Source organism: Prionailurus bengalensis, chromosome X (genome assembly GCF_016509475.1).
Source record: "Prionailurus bengalensis isolate Pbe53 chromosome X, Fcat_Pben_1.1_paternal_pri, whole genome shotgun sequence".
Lineage (NCBI taxonomy): Eukaryota > Metazoa > Chordata > Mammalia > Carnivora > Felidae > Prionailurus > Prionailurus bengalensis.
Genome location: NC_057361.1, coordinates 41,340,464 through 41,359,755, shown reverse-complemented (window position 1 = coordinate 41,359,755; position 19,292 = coordinate 41,340,464). Strand labels below are relative to the sequence as shown.

The window sequence follows — 19,292 nt, the reverse complement described above, 5'->3', positions numbered from 1 at the left end:
TACGCGAGCTTTCGCTCTGTTGCTATGAAAGTCCTGGACACACAAATGAGACTCCAGAGCTACAGATGATATGCTATCAATCCTTTAAGATAGGTTGACATGTTTTATAGAGCAGTCAGACTAATATATGTAAAAATATCCTGGCTTTTGAGAAAGATGACTTTTTAATACATTCAAATTAGTCATCTGGTACAATGTGCTCTTTCTATAACAACTGGCTTTTTGTTTATTTTTTATTTATTTTTTTAAAAGTTTATTTAGTTTTTGAGAGAGAGAGACAGCACAAGTGGGGAAGGGGCAGAGACAGAGAGGAAGAGAGAGAGAGTCCTAAGCAGGCTCCATGCTGCCAACAAAGAGCCCGATGCAGGGCTTGAACTCATAAAAATGTGAGATCATGACCTGCGTCGAAACCAAGAGTCCGACGCGTAACCGACTGGGCCATCCAGGCGCCCCAAAGCTGGCTTTTTAAAAACACCTTTAAGAGTACAGGCCCTTTTGAGAATCAGATGAAGGCTACTAGCACGCACATGCACACGTGCGTGCACGCGTGCGCGCACACACACACGGACACACACTAAAAACATACCCTTAAAAAACTGCATACAAGTTGCAGAAGTTACCAAAGAAAGCCCCCGAACCATATGTTCACACACCCCTAGGAAACTCTTCTCTAGAGGATAAACCAGGGGTGGTCATACACCAGAATCTCACTGAAGCACTAAGCATCAAAGAAAATATGTATCTATTAATGCAGCCAATTAAGCCCCAGTGAAAACAATCATTTTTACTGCATTTCAATGACAAACTCCCATTACAAACATAAGGCTTCAGTCAGAAAAAAAGAAACTCCCAGGGGCGCCTGGGTGGCGCAGTCGGTTAAGCGTCCGACTTCAGCCAGGTCACGATCTTGCGGTCCGTGAGTTCGAGCCCCGCGTCGGGCTCTGGGCTGATGGCTCAGAGCCTGGAGCCTGTTTCCGATTCTGTGTCTCCCTCTCTCTGTGCCCCTCCCCTGTTCATGCTCTGTTTCTCTCTGTCCCAAAAATAAATAAATGTTGAAAAAAAAAATTAAAAAAAAAAAAGAAAAAAAGAAACTCCCATCCTCACAAGGAGAAAAAGGCAAGACAGGCAGCAAATTAACGATTTTTTTTGGTAAGTCCCCTAGAGAAATGAGTCACAGGACAAACGGCCAACTCAAGGAAAGATGGGTATGCCTGCAGGGAGACACAGGACAGGAGCATTTGCTTCCCTGGGGCAGAAGCCACAGCAGAAACATTTAACCCAGAAATTTTGACGAACTGCTGTGAGCAAAGTGGGGACAACCAAGAGAGAATGAAGTTCCTGGGGCTATAGTCATGGGGGGGTTCCAACCCTCGTGTAAGCTTTTTTCCCTAGAAACCCAACTAGGCTGTCACAGGGAGGATGGTGGGAAACCTGGAGAAAGCTCCCCCAGTGGTGCTGTCTAGGTCCCTGGTGCTCTGTGTCCTGGCTCCCTTGCTGAACAAAAAGTTTCACCTGCAGGGGAAGGATATCAGGTGATGGCACTGATGTAATTTCACTAGTGCCAGGGAGAAGGGAAAAGCATCCAACCTCAGCCTACAACGTAGGAGGCGGGGGAAAGAAGCCTTCATCTAGAGGAGGGAGAATTCTAAGGACAGAGACAGAATTCCAGAGGCTACCTGCTAGAGGCAGACAGGGGAACAGGAGGCAAGGGCAAAAAAAAAAAAAAAAAAAAAAAAAAGGCTCTACCCCTAAAGTACGCTTCCCCCATCTCACCCCAGAAACGGGACCACTGCCCATTTCAAAGACTGAGATATAATCAGAAGGTTAGAGAACAATGTCTCTCCCCAGTACTCTACCACCATGCTTGAGCCTCCAGCGATAACAGTGGCTTATGCTGGGAGAGCTGCAAAAGACAGAATCTCTCGGAGGACGAGCACAGACAGAAGACTCTAATCCAAGACAAGAGACAAAAACAAAGTCACCAGAAGAATTAGAGAAGTCTCTGGTGCCCACAGCAATAACAAATTTCAAACACTCTCTTACACTGGCGCCATCCCTAGCATCCACTGGTAATGCAGTACCCCTGACCACCACCACTCGCCCTGCCATCAGTAGAGGCAACAAGGTAGAGATTTCCACCCCCACCAGGTTGTAGGGAGACACGTGTCCCCTGTTCCAGAGAGATAACAGAACCATCTTCCTAGAGAGATAACAGAAGATAGAAGTCTAGAAATTCTGAAACTGGTGGTAGAGTCAGCACCCCACTTCCCCACTGGCCTGGTTACTATGGAGGCTTGCTAAAACAGATTTAAATAAGACTTACTGTCTGATAATGTAATACCAAAAAAGTCCAGAATACAAAAGAAAATCACTCATCATACTAAGAACTAGGAATGAGAAGAGACAGTCAACAGACACCAATACCGAGATGACACAGAAGCTGGAATCGTCGATGAGGAGTTTAAAGCAGCCATCATAAAAATGCTTCAGTAAGAAATTACAAACACTTTTGAAACAAACTGAAAGTTTCAGCAGAGAAATGGAGGATGTAAAGAATGACCAAATAAAAAATTTGAAATGGAATAATACAATAACTGAAATAACAATCTCATGAGAGGCTCAATAGAAGAATGGAATTAACAGAACAAAAAGAATCAGTGAACAAAAGAAATTACCCAATGTGATCAGAAGAAAGAATATATACTGAAAAAAAGAGAAGAGTCTGAGGGACCTGGGGGGAAATTACAAAAGATCTTACATTCACGCAGTTGAAGACCCAAAAGAAGAGGAGAAAGCAGACAGAGCTGAAAAAAATAGATGGAGAAAAAACGGCTGAAAATTGCCTCAAACCAGCAGAAGATACAAACTTAGATTCAAGAAGGTGATCAAACTCCAAACAGGATAAACCAAAAGAAATCCATGTCCCGGCACATCATAATCCAACTTTGGGAATAAAGACAAAGAACAGTCTTGAAAGCAACTGGAAAGGAAATGACTGATTACCTGCAGGGGGCAACTATTTGAATGAGAACAGATTTCTCACCAGAAACCAGGGAGGCCACAAAGAAGCAGCACATTTTTCAAGTGCAGAAAGGAAAGTACTGTCAAACCAGAATTCTGTATCAAGTGAAAATATCTCTCAGGAATGAAGGTGAAACCAAGATATTCTCAGATTAAGGAAAACCAGGAGACGTGATCATCAGCATACTGACCCTAAAAGAATGGCTAAAGGAAGTTCTTCAAACAGAAAGGAAATGAACAAAGGGAAAGTTGGGACATCAATAAAAGGAAGAACAAGAGTAAAAATATAGGTAAATATAATAGATTATCCTCCTCTTGAGTTTTATAAATGATGTTCGTTGGATGAAGCAAATATTATGACACTGTCTAGTGTGGTTCTCAAAGTATGTAGAGAAAATATTTAAGACAATTATATTATAAAGGTGGGGGTGGATAAATGAACCTAGATGGTGGTAAGGTTCCTTTTCTGTTTTCCTTTTTAAGAAGGCTCCACACCCAATGTGGTGCTTGAACTCATGATCCTGAGATCAAGAGTTACATGCTCTACCAACAGAGCCAGCCAGGTGCCCCAGTGCTTAAGGTTTCTGTATTTCATTTGAAGTGATAAAATGGCGAGACCACGTTGAAAAGGTTTTCCTTTTTAAAGGTTGCTTCCCGAGAGCAACCACTAAAAATCTACACAAAGATATACACTCAAAACCACTACAGAAAAATCAACATGGAATTCAAAAAAATGTTCAAGTAATCCACAGGAAGACAGAAAATAAAACAGAGGAACCAAAAAACAGACAGAACAAGTAGAGGGGCACCTGGGTGGCTCAGTCGAGCGTCCGACTTTGGCTCAGGTCATTATCTCATGGTCTGTGAGGTTGAGCCTCTCATCAGGGTAGAGCCCACTTTTGATCCTCTGCCCTCCTCTCTCTCTGCCCCTCCCCCATTAATGCAAGCTCTCTCGCTCTCAAAAATAAATAAACATTAACAAAAATTTACACAAAGGGGTGCCTGGGTGGCTCAGTCGGTTAAGCATCCAACTTTGGCTTGGGTCATGATCTCGCAGTTTCTGAGTTCGAGCCCTGGTCGGGCTCTGTGATGACAGCTCAGAGCCTGGAGCCTGCTTAGGATTCTGTGTCTCCCTCTCTCTCTTCTCTTCCCCTGCTCACGCTCTCTCTCTCTCTCAAAAATAAATATTTAAAAAATTCAAATATTAAAAAAATCTACACAAAGATATACACTCAAAACCACTATGGAAAAATCAACATGGAATTCAAAAAAATATTCAAGTAATCCACAGGAAGACAAAAAACGAGAGAACAAATAGAAAACAAACAAAATGGCAGACTTAAACTAAATCATACCAAAAGTTTACACTAAAATTATATTAAGTGGCCTATATATTCCAATTAAGAGACAGAGATTGAAAGAGTGGATTAAAAAATGACCCAACTAATACAGGAGTACTGATGCATAGGGGCACTTGTACCCCAATGTTTATAGCAGCACTCTCAACAATAGTCAAATTATGGAAAGAGCCTAAATGTCCATCAACTGATGAGTGGATAAACAAATTGTGGTTTATATACACAATGGAGTACTACGTGGCAATGAGAAAGAATGAAATATGGCCCTGTGTAGCAACATGGATGGAACTGGAGAGTGTGATGCTAAGTGAAATAAGCCATACAGAGAAAGACAGATACCATATGGTTTCACTCTTATGTGGATCCTGAGAAACTTAACAGAAACCCATGGGGGAGGGGAAGGAAAAATAAAAGAGGTTAGAGTGGAAGAGAGCCAAAGCATAAGAGACTCTTAAAAACTGAGAACAAACTGAGGGTTGATGGGGGGTGGGAGGGAGGGGAGGGTGGGTGATGGGTACTGAGGAGGGCACCTTTTGGGATGAGCACTGGGTGTTGTATGGAAACCAATTTGACAATAAACTTCATATATTGAAAAAAAAAATAAATCAATAAAAATAAAAAATGACCCAACTATACATCATCTATAAGAAACTCACTTCAAATATAATCATATGTAGAAGTTACAAGTAAAAGGATGGAAAGACATACAATGTAAACATGAATCAAAAGAAAGCCAAAAACTATATTAATATAGATAGTGCAGACTCCAGAGCAAACAAAATTATCAAAGACAAAGAGGGACATTAAGTGATGCTAAATTTACCAAGAGATGGCAGTCCTAAATATGAATACACCTAACAAAAGAGCTTCAAAATATATGAAGCAAAACTGACAGAACGGAGAGGAGAAATACACAAATCCATAATTACAGTTGGAGACTTCTACAACCCTCTCTAAACAATAGATAAAACTACTAGGCAGAATATCGGTGAGGATAGAGAAGAACACTGACATCCAGTAGGACTCAACAATAGCACGACAAACAGCATGCAAGTACCCATGAAACATTTACCAAGATAAACCATATCCTTAGCCTTAAAACCAACTTTGACAAATGTAAAAGAAGTAAAACTGTACAGATTATGTTCTCCATCAAAAATGGACTCAAACTAGACATCAATTAACAGAAAGATAGCAGGAAAGTCTCCAAATGCTTGGAAACTAAACAGCATACTTCTAAATAAGCCATGGGTCAAAGAGGAAGTCTCAAGGAAAATAAAAACTACACTGAACTGGATGAAAATGAAAATAAACATGTCAAAATTGTGCTTGCTTCGGCAGCACATATACTAAAAACATATCAAAATTAATGGGATGCAGCTAAAGAAGTGTTTAAAGGGAAATTCACAGGGGTACCTGGGTGGCTCAGTCAGTTAAGCATCCTACTTCGGCTCAGGTCATGACCTCGCAGTTCGTGAGTTCGAGCCCAGTGTCTGGCTCTGTGCTGACAGCTCGGAGCCTTCAGCCTGTTTCAGATTCGGTGTCTCCCTCTCTCTCTGCCCCACCCCCCTCGTTCTCTCCTCTCTCCCTGTCTCTCTCAAAAATATTTAAAAATTTAAAGGGAAATTTATAGAACTAAAATTCTTACATTAGAAAAGAGGAAAAGTTTCAAATAGCCTAAGCACCCATTTGAAGAATCTAGAAAAAGAACAAAGTAAACCTAAAGCAAGAAGGAAGAAAATAATAAAAATAAGAACAGAAATCAATGGAATTGAAGCGAAAAATAAGAGATGATTTCACTGATTTATGAAACAATTTGAGCAACACAATAAATTATGTACTATTGGATTATAGCCCAAAGTATAAAATAAATATACGTGAGTCCATACTGATATAGGTAAGTTATTAAATAAAATTTTTAAATGAAATTTTTAAATAAAAATTTTAAATAAAGTTATTAAATAAAATTTTTAAATTAAATAAAATTAAATTTTTAAATGAAGTAATTAAATAAAAATTTTAAAATCACCCAAGGAGATTCTTATAAATTGCTTAATTTTGGGAAACAATCAGATTCTCTAATATAAAGCTCTTGGCACATAAAATTTCAATAAACGGTAGCTATGAGAGGTAGTTGTGATAAATAATGTCTGTTTTATGATGAAACAAATTATTTCAGCAAGATGAAATAAGCCAGCAAAGCAAAACATGGACTCATTCTCTTCTAATGCCAAAGCTCGTTTTGTTTTACAATATCAGGTTCTCTCTTTTATAGTAGAATGTGAAATATAAAGTCAAAAATTTGCTTCCAGTAGCCCAGGACCCCTATCCCTTGCAACAAAAGACTGCTATTCTCGCTGAACTGGAGGTATGAGGACTCAAGACCCAAAACTAGAGAGTCACTTCATGCTCTAGGACTGGCTGTCTAAATGGAAAAGTAGCAAAGTTTCTTTCTCACCATTCTATAGTCGAAGACTCCTCTGGATACATGGGAAATTTGTTCTGCTTCTGTTTATATGCATTTTACTCCCTAAGTTTTTCTGCATGAAACGGATCCATATAAATATACTCTGATATTTTACTGTGCCCAGAAAGATCCCAAGCAAAAGATGGAAATGGAAAGTGACCACTGAGAAAGGAAGAAAGAAATGCTCTTTTAGGGCTGACACCCTAAAGCGATGCCCCTCCCCTACCTTGCGTAAGGGTAGGTGGAACCTGTGACTTGCTTTTAATCAATAGGATATGTCACACATGATGGAGTGTCACTCCCTTGACTAGGTTATGTTATGTGGCAAATGGGATGGGATATCACTTCCATGATTATGTTATGTCATATAAGACTCAGTCTTAGCAGACTGGAGCAAAAGACTCTCCCCTTGTTGGCTCTGAAAAAGTAAGCTGCTGTGTTTTGAGACTATGTATGGAGAAGGCCACACTGTAAAAAACTATGAGTCTCTAGGAGCAGAGGGTAATCCTCCATCAAAAGCCAGCAAAAAAACCCCAAGGACTTCAGTCCTCTGGCTGCAAGGAGATGAATTCCGCTAACAATCCAAATGAACTTGGAAGTGAGTTCTTTCCTGGTAGAACCTCTAGAACATAGCCCAACCAGCACACTGATGGCAGCCTTGAAAGACCCTGAACAGAGAACCTAGGGATGCTGTGCCCAGACTCCTGACCCACAAAAACTGAGATAATAAATGTGTGCTGTTTAAGCCACTAATTTTTTTCTTCAAGCTTTTTTAAAAAGTTTATTTGTTGAGAGAGAGAGAGAGAGAGAGCGAGAAGAGAGTGAGCGCACCTGAGCGAGCAAGCAAGCAAGCATGAGCAGGGGAGGGGTAGAGAGAGAGGGATAGAGAGAGAATCCCAAGCAGGCCCTGCACTGATAGTGTGGAGCCTGACGTGAGGCTTGAACTCACAAACTGTGAGATCATGACCTGAGCCGAGATCAAGAGTTGGATGCTTAACTGACTGAACCACCCAGGTGTCCCTTCAAGCCACTAATTTTGTAATAATTTGTAATGTAGCAACAGTTAACTAATACACTCCTTTTCCTTTGCAGCTAAGGAAGTCTACTCATAGAAGTGAAGACACAATGTCAGTTTCTCATCATTTAATTATCACAGAGGAAAGTCTGTAGGATCCACTAAACCAAGTCCAAGTGCAACCCTGGCACTTTGCTGTCCTTGGGGCAGAGGATGACCAGCCTCGCATCCATTCTCCTTGGGCTGGAGGGTAAAGACCCATCTGAAGGCTGTAAAGACCCATCAAAGCCCACAGCCCAGATCTTCAACCTAGTCTTTCCCTTCTCCATCCATCACCTCTTCATCAATCTCTACTTGCACTGCCTCCCACCTGCCAATTTAGCTCTCTCCAATCACAGACCAGATCTTTGGGTCCTTCCCAATTCCCCAACTCTGGCTTCCCTTTGAATTCTTGGTTAGGGAAGGTTTTATATTCTAAAGCCAGGTACTTAAAAGCGTCATCACCAAAATGAAATCAGTGTGAAGATTACGGTTTTCCCAAAGGGAAAAGAAAATGGAATCTTTCTTAAAAACCAAAAAGTTCATAGGAAAACAAGTCTATCCACTGGCACATAGCTTAATCCTCACATCTCCAGGATCTGGGCATTGGAGGTATGCAGGCATACGTCTAAAAATTGAATATCTGATCTCACCTCAGCAGGCTTCTTGTGTTGTTTTGGAATTTTTGACTTGCTCCTATACATTGAGCTGGGAGTAAAGGAAGTGGAAGGACCTGAAAAAGATAATTAGAAAAAAAATACTGAGACTTCTTATTTGCTGATATTACTAAATGTCATATAACTCAATGTCATCCAAGAGAATATGAAAGGTATTAATGGAGAAGAGCACAGTGATCTCATACCACTGAAGAAAACAGTTAAATTGCAATCAAGAAAGACTCATAATGGAGTTTAACGACATTTATAGATGACCTCCCAGCATGTAAAAGCTTTGACACTGCTAATGCTGAGGAGATTTGATTGGGTGTAATCATACCTCATAACATTTTGGAATAACATGATTCATGTTCCACCTGGAGAAACAATATCTGCAAAAGCAACTGGAAAACCTAAAAATGTGAGGCAAGTAATCTGTATCCTTCAGCCCTCCCCCAAATGCTACTGTTAATGAGGTTGTTGCCTTTTACAAATGATGATTCATCCCATCAAACCTTTAATACCTGAGTTACAATTAGACTTGTGGGGTCCTCAATTTATGCTCCCATACTTTTTTGTCCTTTCCAGAAAAGCACTGTTAAATCATTATTAGATTTGGCTTCTGTTGTTTTGGTAAATGAAAAGTGAAAAAAAATGCAATATGCCACAAAAAACCCAATCCTCCCACCTAACTTATCTATTTCTAATGAAATTTAAGTAAGAAAAATAATACCCCAAGCTTTCCTTCCTAGAAACATTTTTTTTTAACCACTGAAAGAAACATGAAAGAGCTTAAGTCAAAGAATAAGTCCTCAAAGAGTACAGATACAGAGATTACCACCTGTTGGCCAGTTCTACTCACAGTCATCTGAACTGTCACTGCTGCTGAGAGTTCTATGGCGTTTCATCCTGGAGCATCCTGGGAAAGAGAACAACACTGAATAAAACAGTCAATACACACGACATCCATCCCAGGGGGCAGTCAACACTGCCCTATAGATCTCAAGAAGCAGTAGCAGGCAAATCACACAAATCAAATGATTTCTGTCAAGAATATCCTCAAATGACCTACAGTGATGGGAGAAGATTACTATCACGTTTTCCAATACAGAAGGTACTAAAGACTGGGGAGGCCACATACAGTTCTTAGGAGGAAGCCCATGCAGCAATGGATTAATGGTCTAGAATCGGCTGGAGCCTCAGATGTGACCACATCACTGTCTACCCAAAAGCGGGGATAGCCATGGGGCCATCACCAGCCAGGGAATCCCAGTCCGGGAGGAGCAAGAAAGGAAAAAGCATTTGCAAGGCAGAGCTGTCAAGGGCCAAGGTCAACAAGTGAGGCATGTCCCACCTTTAAGAGCACAACTACACTGCTCTTCTGTCTGCCCCTTTTCCCTCTTTTCTCCCTGTCTCCGTCCCCCAAACAACTAGCCTAATTTAAAATTATATCTATCTATACATCACAAGGAATGTTGTTAAAAAGCTCCTATACTGTGACAAATGCAGAATGGTTTTGACTAAACTTTCAGTGCCCTTCCTTGTGTGTGTGTGGCCAATGGCAGATAAAAAAGAGGCACCACTTTTCTGGGAACATACCAGCACTAGAGTATAAGAAAAAAGGAAGGCACCGAAAGTTACAAAAGAAGTATCAAAAAAAAAAAAAAATGAAAAGAAAAGACAGTGATACAACCAGTAACTGACGTTCTTTTATGTGCCACAGTATACAAGATGCTATTAGGGGCAATCATGATTCCACAAGGAATAAAGGTCAGGACTACTGCTTTCGAGCCACTCATCTACCAAGGAGATAGAAACCCAAGTACAAGGCCACCGTGAGCAATCAAGAGTAACAGACACAAAAGTGCATGTTAAAAAGCTAAAAGAGTTCCGTTTCTGGCATTTCTATCACATTTTTCCAATACAGAAGGTACCAAAGACTGGGGAGGCCACATATGATTCTTAGGAGGAAGCCCATGCAGTGTGAAGAGCTTCACCAACCCACTCCACAGTGAAACTGGTGAAAATTACTTAAAAAAGCAAAAAACTATTCATTTAAAATCCCTGGAAATGGCTCAAAGGGCATACAGCAAATAAAGCAGCCCTTATTAAAGAAAATCAACTAAAACTCAGTAAGTAAAGAAAGAATTTGTGGTATATGGACCCAGAACCACTTTCCTTCACCCCCTTTCTCAGCACAGATCTCATACCAGACTGGTACGGCCAAGAACAGAGAGCTCCCTTTCCTCCAGCTCCCACTTGGAAGGCTTTCTTCCTGGGAGGAGCAGGATGTCAGCATTTTTCACCCTGCCCCGGCTACCTGTTGCTGAGGTTAAGTTCTACACAAGAGTAGCTGAATGGTTGGGCCTTTCTTCTTCCCCCACTCGTGGGATGGAGGCTATGCCTTGGGTGTGGTGCCACTGAGAATACAGAGGTTCCAACTGCCCTGACTCCAGCTCATCGAGTGGGGATTCTACGTCAGGAGAGGCAAACCTAGGAGACCTGAGGCTGCCACTCAGAGGGAAGTACATCATCTTCCCCACCCTCTATCCTAGAGCTATGGCTCAGAGATTTTTCCCAGGGAGAGAGGCAGACCACAGAAGAGAGGGCTCCAAATCTCTCCCCAGTGGAGCTGACTTCAGCTGGGAGGAACAGTCCTGGGGTCAGAAAAAAATCTCAATACTTATCTCAGGAACTATCCCTTCAAAGGAGCCCTAACTTGATTGGATCAGTTTGCGTAGCAATTTATGTCCCAGGGTATTATTAAAAACAACAGAACAATCAGACAGTAAGTACTTCAACTTAACAGCCTGGTGTGGTGAGGAAAAAGACTTTCAACAAGAGCCCTGTCAAAACCAGTATCGTCCCCAGGTAACTGGGGCATACCAAAGGCTGCACCTCTAAGGAACAACATCAAGACCTACACTGCAGGGCAAAGGTGGGGAGTAAATAGACTTCAGTAAAATAATCTAGCCTATCCTTAAAGAAGTAAACAAGCAAATAACAATAAAAAGCCTTGGGTGGGGGGGTGCCAATACCCAGTGTTGCTACATTATGTTATCTAAAATGTCCAGTTGCCAACAAAAAATTACGGGACATGAAAGAAACAGGAAACCTATGACCTATAAACCAGAAAAAAAAGCAGGCAACAGAAACTGCCTGTGACAGCCATCAGATATCAGATTTAACAAGTAAAGACTTCAAAGTAGCCATATAAGGGGCACCTGGGTGACTCAATTGGTTAAGCACCCGACTTTAGCTCAGGTCGTGATCTCATGGTGTGTGAGTTCGAGGCCCGCGTTGGGCTGTGTACTGACAGCTCAGAGCCTGGAGCCTGCTTCGGATTCTGTGTCTCCCTCTCTCTCTCTGCCTCTCCCCTGCTCGTGCTCTGACTCTCCCTCCATTCTCTCTCTCTCAAAAACGAATAAAAACATTAAAAATTTTTTTAAAGGAACAAAGTGTAGATACATGCTACATAAAACATGTAAAAAAAAAAAAAAACCTAGCAAAACAGTATGCTCGGCGAAAGAAGTCATAAACACAAGATCACTTATGTGATTCCATTTATACCAAATGTCCAGAGCAGTGGTTGCCTAGGGTTGAGAGTGAGAATGCAGGCTGACTACAGATGGGCACAAATTTTTTTTGGGGGGGGGGTGACAGAAGTGTTCTAAAATTGGACAGTAGTGATGATTGCAAAACCCTGTAAATATACTAAAACTCACTGAATTGTATACTTAAAATGCAAGAATGTTATAGTATGTCAATTATACCTCAAAAAAGCCTTTAAAACCTTTAAAAATTATCGGGGCGCCTGGGTGGATTGTGGATCAGCATCGAAGCATCCAGCTTCAGCTGAGGTCATGATCTCGCGGTTCACAAGTTTGAGCCCCGCATCCGGCTCCATGCTGACAGCTCAGAGCCTGAAGCCTGCTTTACATTCTGTGTCTCCCTCCCTCTCTGCCCTTTCCCCGCTTGTGTGGTCTCATTCTCTCAAAAAAAAAAAAAAGTTAAAAAAAAACCTTTAAAAATTATTGTAACATTTTACGAATGAGAATTTTTAGGCAGAGTCAAGAAGAGTTAGCAATAGAAATATTCTATGTCTATTAAACATTACCTCTAGATGGATAACTCATACTGGAATCGAAGGTAGCATATACCATAGAAGAAATAGTTTTATTCTCCATAAACTCTCAGTGAAGAAAGCCAACTGAGCATGGACCGTACCCTCTCTCCTCACTTCCCTGAGTTTTAGGAGACCCACGACTTCTTGTAAAAAAGATATTCCTCTTATCTGAAATTCTGGTCTTAGAAACTTTGGCTAAAACAGTATCTCCATTTTCTTTTCATTAAGTAATGAATGAATTAATGTTTTTATGTATGTATTTATGTTTTTATTTTAATTTCAGTTAACATACAGTGTTACATTAGTGTCAGGTGTACAATAGAATAATTTCCATTTTCTGTAATATCCTATTCTTTGAGTTTGTTATCAAACTGTTCATGACTGAGGGAGGTGAAAATTTTTAAGAATCTACAAAATTTTGTGGGTTTTTAAAATTTTTTTTGCTTATTTTATTTTATTTTTAAATTTACATCCAAGTTAGTTAGCATACAATCATGATTTCAGGAGTAGATTCCAGGAATCAGGAATGATTCATCCCCTATGTATAACACCCAGTGCTCATCCCAACAAGTGTCTTCCTTAATGCCCCTTATCCATTTAGCCCATCTACCCACCCAGAACCCATCCAGAAACCCTCAGTTTGTTCTCTATATTTAAGTGTCTCTTATGTTTTGTCCCCCAAATTTTGTTTTATAAAACTATTATGGTAACATTCACTCTTTATGAAAGACGAAAAACAAAAAAAATCCTAAATTATCAATACAGGTCTAGGAAACAGATTATCTAACACCAATAATACCAGTCCTGGGAAATAAGAAAGTGAACTGTTAATGATTTTTAGAAAAAAAAATAAAGCAAGCAAAATTTTTTGGTTTGGGCTGTTATAGTATACATCGATCGGTCTATCCATTTCTGAGACAGCACTGTTTTAGTCACTGTAGGAAAATTACAAAGAACAGTAAATGCAGCACAATGATAGTAAGTCTTTAGATCTGTCTTTACTTATTATTTCTAATCACAACAGTCCTATAAATATTACCATCAACCAGCCATTTTACAGATGAGGAAGTTGGGGCTCAGAAATGTTTAAGGGACATGCTTGGAGCCACATGGCCACCAGAGGGCAATGCTGGCAGGTATATTGGGCCTGGGCACTCCCCAGTTGACCCTGAGACCTTAGGCAGGCTGGGTGGATGACAGCAGGAAGGCTGCCCCTTCTCAGCCCAGCCTCCTCAGCGTGACCTTCGAGGCCCACAGTCAATACTCCGGATCCAATCTATCAGGCCTCCTCAGCTGCTGCTCCCTTACCCCCAGCACATTCTAGGCCCAACGTGATTCCATGAACACTTCTTATTTCATACTTGCCAGCTTTGCACGGAGCTCTTCCTTCTGTCTATAGTTCCTTCTCTGTTAACCCTGACCAGGTCTCCCAACCTGGTCCTACCCATTTGTTGGATCCCTTCAACGAAGCTCTCCAGATATCCCTCTCCCACAATTATGCATTCCTTTGTTTTCTATTCCAGTCTCCGTGCATGCTTTTATCAGTGTAAAAAGCACCTTACTTACACTGTAAATATTCTTTACACGGTCAGTCCTGCCACTAGACCACAACCATCTTAAAAGCTGGGACTATGTTGGGGTGCCTGGGTGGCTCAGTCGGTGAAGCATCTGACTCTTGATTTCGGCTCAGGTTATGATCATCCCAGGGTCTTGGGATCGAGCCCCATGTCGGGCTCCGTGCTGAGTGTGGAGGCTTGCTTGAGATTCTCTCCCCACCCCCCCCGGCCCCGGCCCTCTCCCTCACTCGTGCTAGCTCGCTTGCTCGCTCTCTCTCAAAAAAAGAAAAAGCTGGGACTATGTCACATTCATCTCTTACTCCCAAGTCTTAGCACAGTGTCCTGTACAAAATAAACATTCAAAAGAGTAGTAGATGCTCTGGTGCCCCACCCAGATCCCCTTTACCTAGCTAACATATCCATCTCCCAGCTACTGCCTACTGGCTGCTGATGGTTCACAGCCGTCCCCCTCCCAAGTGCAGGAGTCTCGTCAGGGAGATTATCCTCTCCCAGTCTCCCTCCCCAGGGCGCCAAGCAGTCAATAATTGTTCTGTATCTTCCCCCCTCTAACCAAAACATGATAAGGCTAGACTTTGCTAGGACCATATCCTTACTTTAGCTCCTTCTTCCCTACCCTCTCGGCCTCACTCCTTTATCAGTTTCTCCTGAGAGCACTCCCCCTCAATAAATCATGTACGTTCAAATACTGTCCCAGGTTCTGCTTCTAGGCACCCACACTCGAGACAACTTGTAAATCTTCATTAAAGTGGTATACTTTGCAAAGTACCTCAATATTTGTTTGTTTAATTATTTGGGGGGGGGGGGAGAGAGAGAGAGAGAGCGTGCGAGCGAGCGGCAGAGAGACAGGGAGACACAGAATCCGAAGCAGGCTCCAGGCTCCGAGCTGTCAGCACAGAGCCCAGTGCGGGGCTCGAACCCACAAACCATGAGATCGTGACCTGAGCCAAGGTCGGATGCTTAACGGCCTGAGCCACCCAGGCGCCCCTAAAAGCACTTCAAAATAAAATTTTTTGTTAAGCAAAACTATAAGTAAGTACAGTGCAATCTTGAGTAACTTCATGATGTGCCTCAATGTCTTATTTTTGGATATATTATTCAGCTGTTTATTTACTAGCTCTCTTTGCAGGGTAGAGACTTTATAAAGGCATTCTTTTCTTCCTTACCTCCCACAATGAGTATTCCTTTGTTTTGGCAGAAATGAAATGTGCACCAGGCCTCACTTTGCACCCTTGGGAGCGGTAATTTGATGGCAGTTTTCAGATCTTATTCCTACTACAATCTCAACCAAAATGATTAACAGCATGCTGATTTATTTTAACAGTGACTGCAAGCCAGGCAAAATATAAATGTATAAAGTAAATGCCTTCCTTGGGTGAAACTCCCTTTTAAAGGAGCACTGTCTGGAAGTCAACCCAACTGGGATTATTTGGAACTGGAATCTAAGTCTGTGGTTTGGTGGCTACTTGACTCCCCATTAATATTCTCATAGAAGAGCAGGCAGGCAAGGAAAAGTGATTAGCTTAAACACAGCCCTTTCCTTCTCTATGCCCAGGAGACAGACTTTTGAAATGCATGGTCAGTGCAAGGGGCTCCTTTTCACTACCCTCTGTGGGGCCATGTAGGAGTTTAAAAATAATCTGAGGTTCTGCTTTAAACATATTCACACCCTTTGACCCAGGAATTCTACTTCTAACATTCATCTTTGAAAAATAATCCAAAACACAGAAAATGATTATGGACAAAGATGTCCATTAAAATTCTACAATAGGGGCACTGGGTAGCTCAGTCAGTTAAGCATCCAACTTTGGCACAGGTCATGTTCTGTCTCTTAAAAATAAATAAAAATTTAAAAAACCCTATAATAAAAATAAATGAAACCTAGCTATCAAACAAAAGAGGAGTAATTAAAGCATGTTATCATATTTCATTCAATCACTTAAACATGGTATAAAGGGAAACATTTAGGTTAAAACGTTAAGTGGAAAAAACAGTATAAATATTGGTTTTTATGGAGAGAGTACATCTATGAAATAAAATATATGGAAAATAGATGAAGGCCATAAACCAATTTACTAACATTAGTTACATTAGTAAAATTAAAGTTGGATTTGGGGTGGTAAAAACAGTCTTTCCAATTTTTTCCATTGCCCACATTTTTACAGTACATTTATTATTTGAAAAAAAAAAACTTCTAAGATTTCAAGGTATCTGTCTCTCATGCTGCCCACAAATGATACAGCTGACCTGAAACACTTAGATCATAAAAATAGCTGTTGCTGTCATTCAAAATGGACATTAACCAGAGCTGGGAAAAATCCAGAAAAGCATAATACAATCAATTGGATAGAGAAGCCTCCATATTTTTAAAAGTTTATTTATTTTGAAAAAGAGAGACAGAGACAAAGAGAGAGAGAGAGAGAGAGAGAGAGAGAGAGAGAGAGAGAGAGAGAGAAAGAGAAACTCAAGCAGGCTCTGTGCTGTCAGCACAGAGCCGGACAGGAGGCTCAATCTCACAAATAATGAGATCATGACCTGAGCTGAAATCAAGACCCAGGTGCTTAACCATCTGAGCCACACAGGTGCCCCAAGAGAAGTCTTCATATTATAAAGGTAGTCCAAAAAGCACAAAACTGCAATATCTGGAGACATTTTTGGTTGTCATGAGTCAGAAGGTGGGGAGGTGTTACCGGCATCTATGGGGCTAGAGGCCAGGGAGGTTGCTAACCATCCAACAACCCACGGGATAGTCTCTTATAATGCACAGATGTATCTGGCCCAAACTGTCAATACTGCCAAAGTTGAGAAATCTTGCTCTAAAAGGATGAAGCAAAAATAGATAAGACTCAAGAAGGGTTTAGAAACGACTGGCTTGAGTTCATTCACCCTATCACAGAATAAAAGTAACAAAGGGGCAGGCACTCTTTGAAACCTAAAGGCAATTTTTATCAAAAAGAAAGCAGGACTTTGAGCAATGCTTAGGGAACTTCGAGAACTCACCAGTTCAAGAAGTGGAACAGAATGAAAATGTAAACAGGTTCAAGAAGGACTGAGATAAAATCAAGGAGGATAAATCCATGATGGTATTTGGAAGTAATCCTTAAGTAAAGAAACATCTGAAAGTCCAGCTCCCTTAGGCTTTCAGGAAAATATCCTTTAGAGCCATTAACAGAGACAGACGTCTGAGTTAGGTCACTGGTCAGAACAGAGCAGAACACTTCTTGCATCCTTTAGGGTCAAGTCCTGCCCATGTGGGCAAAGAACCTCCTAAACTGTTCCTTAAACAGAAATTAGGAATGTTATTAATGTGTTTCTTGAGCTGATTAGCTCTGCTTTAGGGTAAACAATACTAACCTCCAGGCTGAGGCCATTTGAGTCTACTGCCTATGGTTTAATTCAGAATTCACCCCTCTCTACGAAACGATTCAATCCACTGCTGCTTCAGTGTTGTGGAAACAAAACTTCCCTTCAAGTCTGTTCACCTCGCATATCTTTCTCCTCTGCCACATTTCATTAGTCCAGTGACTAAAGCCATATCTATCTAGAGACTGAGTAAACAAAATATAATCAGAAGAAAAAGAACATAGCCTACATATTTTACTGCTTCTCCTCATCCCCAACAAATCTTTGTCTTTAAAAAAGAGATACCAAAAGTTGGAGCAGATGAACTTTTCTGTATCTTAAAGACCGTCTTCATCTCAGTCATTTGTCATTTTAAAGCTTGTTTCTTAAAAATCAAGACACATCGTGTGCCTCATGAATTCCCTGTGACCAGATGAGGAGGCTGGAGGTCAATCAACTCTTTTCCAAAGTCTCCAAAATGCATTAGAGAAAAAAGAGGAAGAAAATATGAATTTACCTAGGTAGGTTCCTGCCACTCAGAGAAGTATTTCCATTGTAAGCCACAGTTATCTCTATTACCAGGAAGCAGGCTTACCCTCTTCACTGTTTTTAAGTGTTTATTTATTTATTTTGGCGGGGGGGAGGGATAGAGAGAGAGGGAGAGACAGAATTCAAGCAGGCTCTACACGGTCAGCACAGCACCCGATGCAGGGCTCAGTCCCGTGAACCATGAGACCATGACCTGAGCCGAAACCAAGAGTCAGATGCTTAACCTGACCCACCCAGGCGCCCCTTACCCTCTTTAATATACAGACTTGTTGACAAATTATTTGGGAATTTCAAGCCTCCTGAGTAGAAACCATCTTGCATGGAAAGGCCAGGCTGGGAAGTGAGTTTAAATCAGGGTTCAGTAAACTTTTTCTGGAAAGGACCAGCTAGCAAATATTTTAGAGTTTATGGACCATATGGTCTCTGTTGCAACTACTTAAATCTGCTATTGTAGCATGAAAGCAGTCACAGACAGCACATAAACAAATGAACATGGCTCTGTTCCAATAAAACTTTATAATACTGAAATTTGAATTTCATATAATTTTCACATCATGAAATATTATTCTTCATTTTTCAACCACTCAAAAATGTAAAAACCATTCTGAGCTCACAGGCCATACAGAAACAGGTGGCAGGCGAGATTTTGCTCACAGGCCACAGCTCGCCAACCTCTAGTCTAAACTACAAGAAACCTTTATTTTAATGAAAGAAAAGAATATTGAAAATTGGAAGCCTACAACTGAATTATCACTCTCTTAACAGCACCCCCTTCTTCCTAACCTCTCAGCACACTGTTTGGCTGATACAGACCTCACTGGAAGGTTTCAGCCTGGGTGGTCTATTCTGTGATATTATCTTGACAGATTTTAATGGTCCTAGGTCTTTCTAAATTAAAATCTGTTTGATGCCTTTTAAGGGAAAAGAGCCCCAGTTCCAGCAAGTTTTTAAAAATTAGCACTACATGTTCTTTTTAATTTATGTACATATATTCAACAATTTCAACTACCCAAATAAGTAGGTTTGGCATTTTAAGAGTAAAAAGAGATATATGTACAAAACATGAACCCTTTTGAGATAAAATACCATTTGCAAATAAGACCTCTTAAGAAAAAAGTAAATCGGTAAGAAGAGCTTTTACTATG

The 19,292-nt window shown here is 40.9% G+C and overlaps 1 protein-coding gene across 2 annotated transcripts in view; it reads right to left on the bottom strand.

Annotated features, from left to right (window-relative positions):
- JADE3 (jade family PHD finger 3) overlaps window positions 1-19,292 on the bottom strand; it is a 136,021-nt gene that overhangs the window by 54,875 nt on the left and 61,854 nt on the right. For both annotated transcript variants that reach the window (XM_043569600.1, XM_043569599.1), the window contains 2 exons: window positions 9,419-9,475; window positions 8,554-8,633 (listed from right to left, as the gene is read on the bottom strand). In XM_043569600.1, coding sequence (XP_043425535.1) covers window positions 8,554-8,633; window positions 9,419-9,464 — 126 coding nt within the window. In that variant the 5' untranslated portion in view covers window positions 9,465-9,475. The remainder of the gene's footprint in view (window positions 1-8,553; window positions 8,634-9,418; window positions 9,476-19,292) is intronic.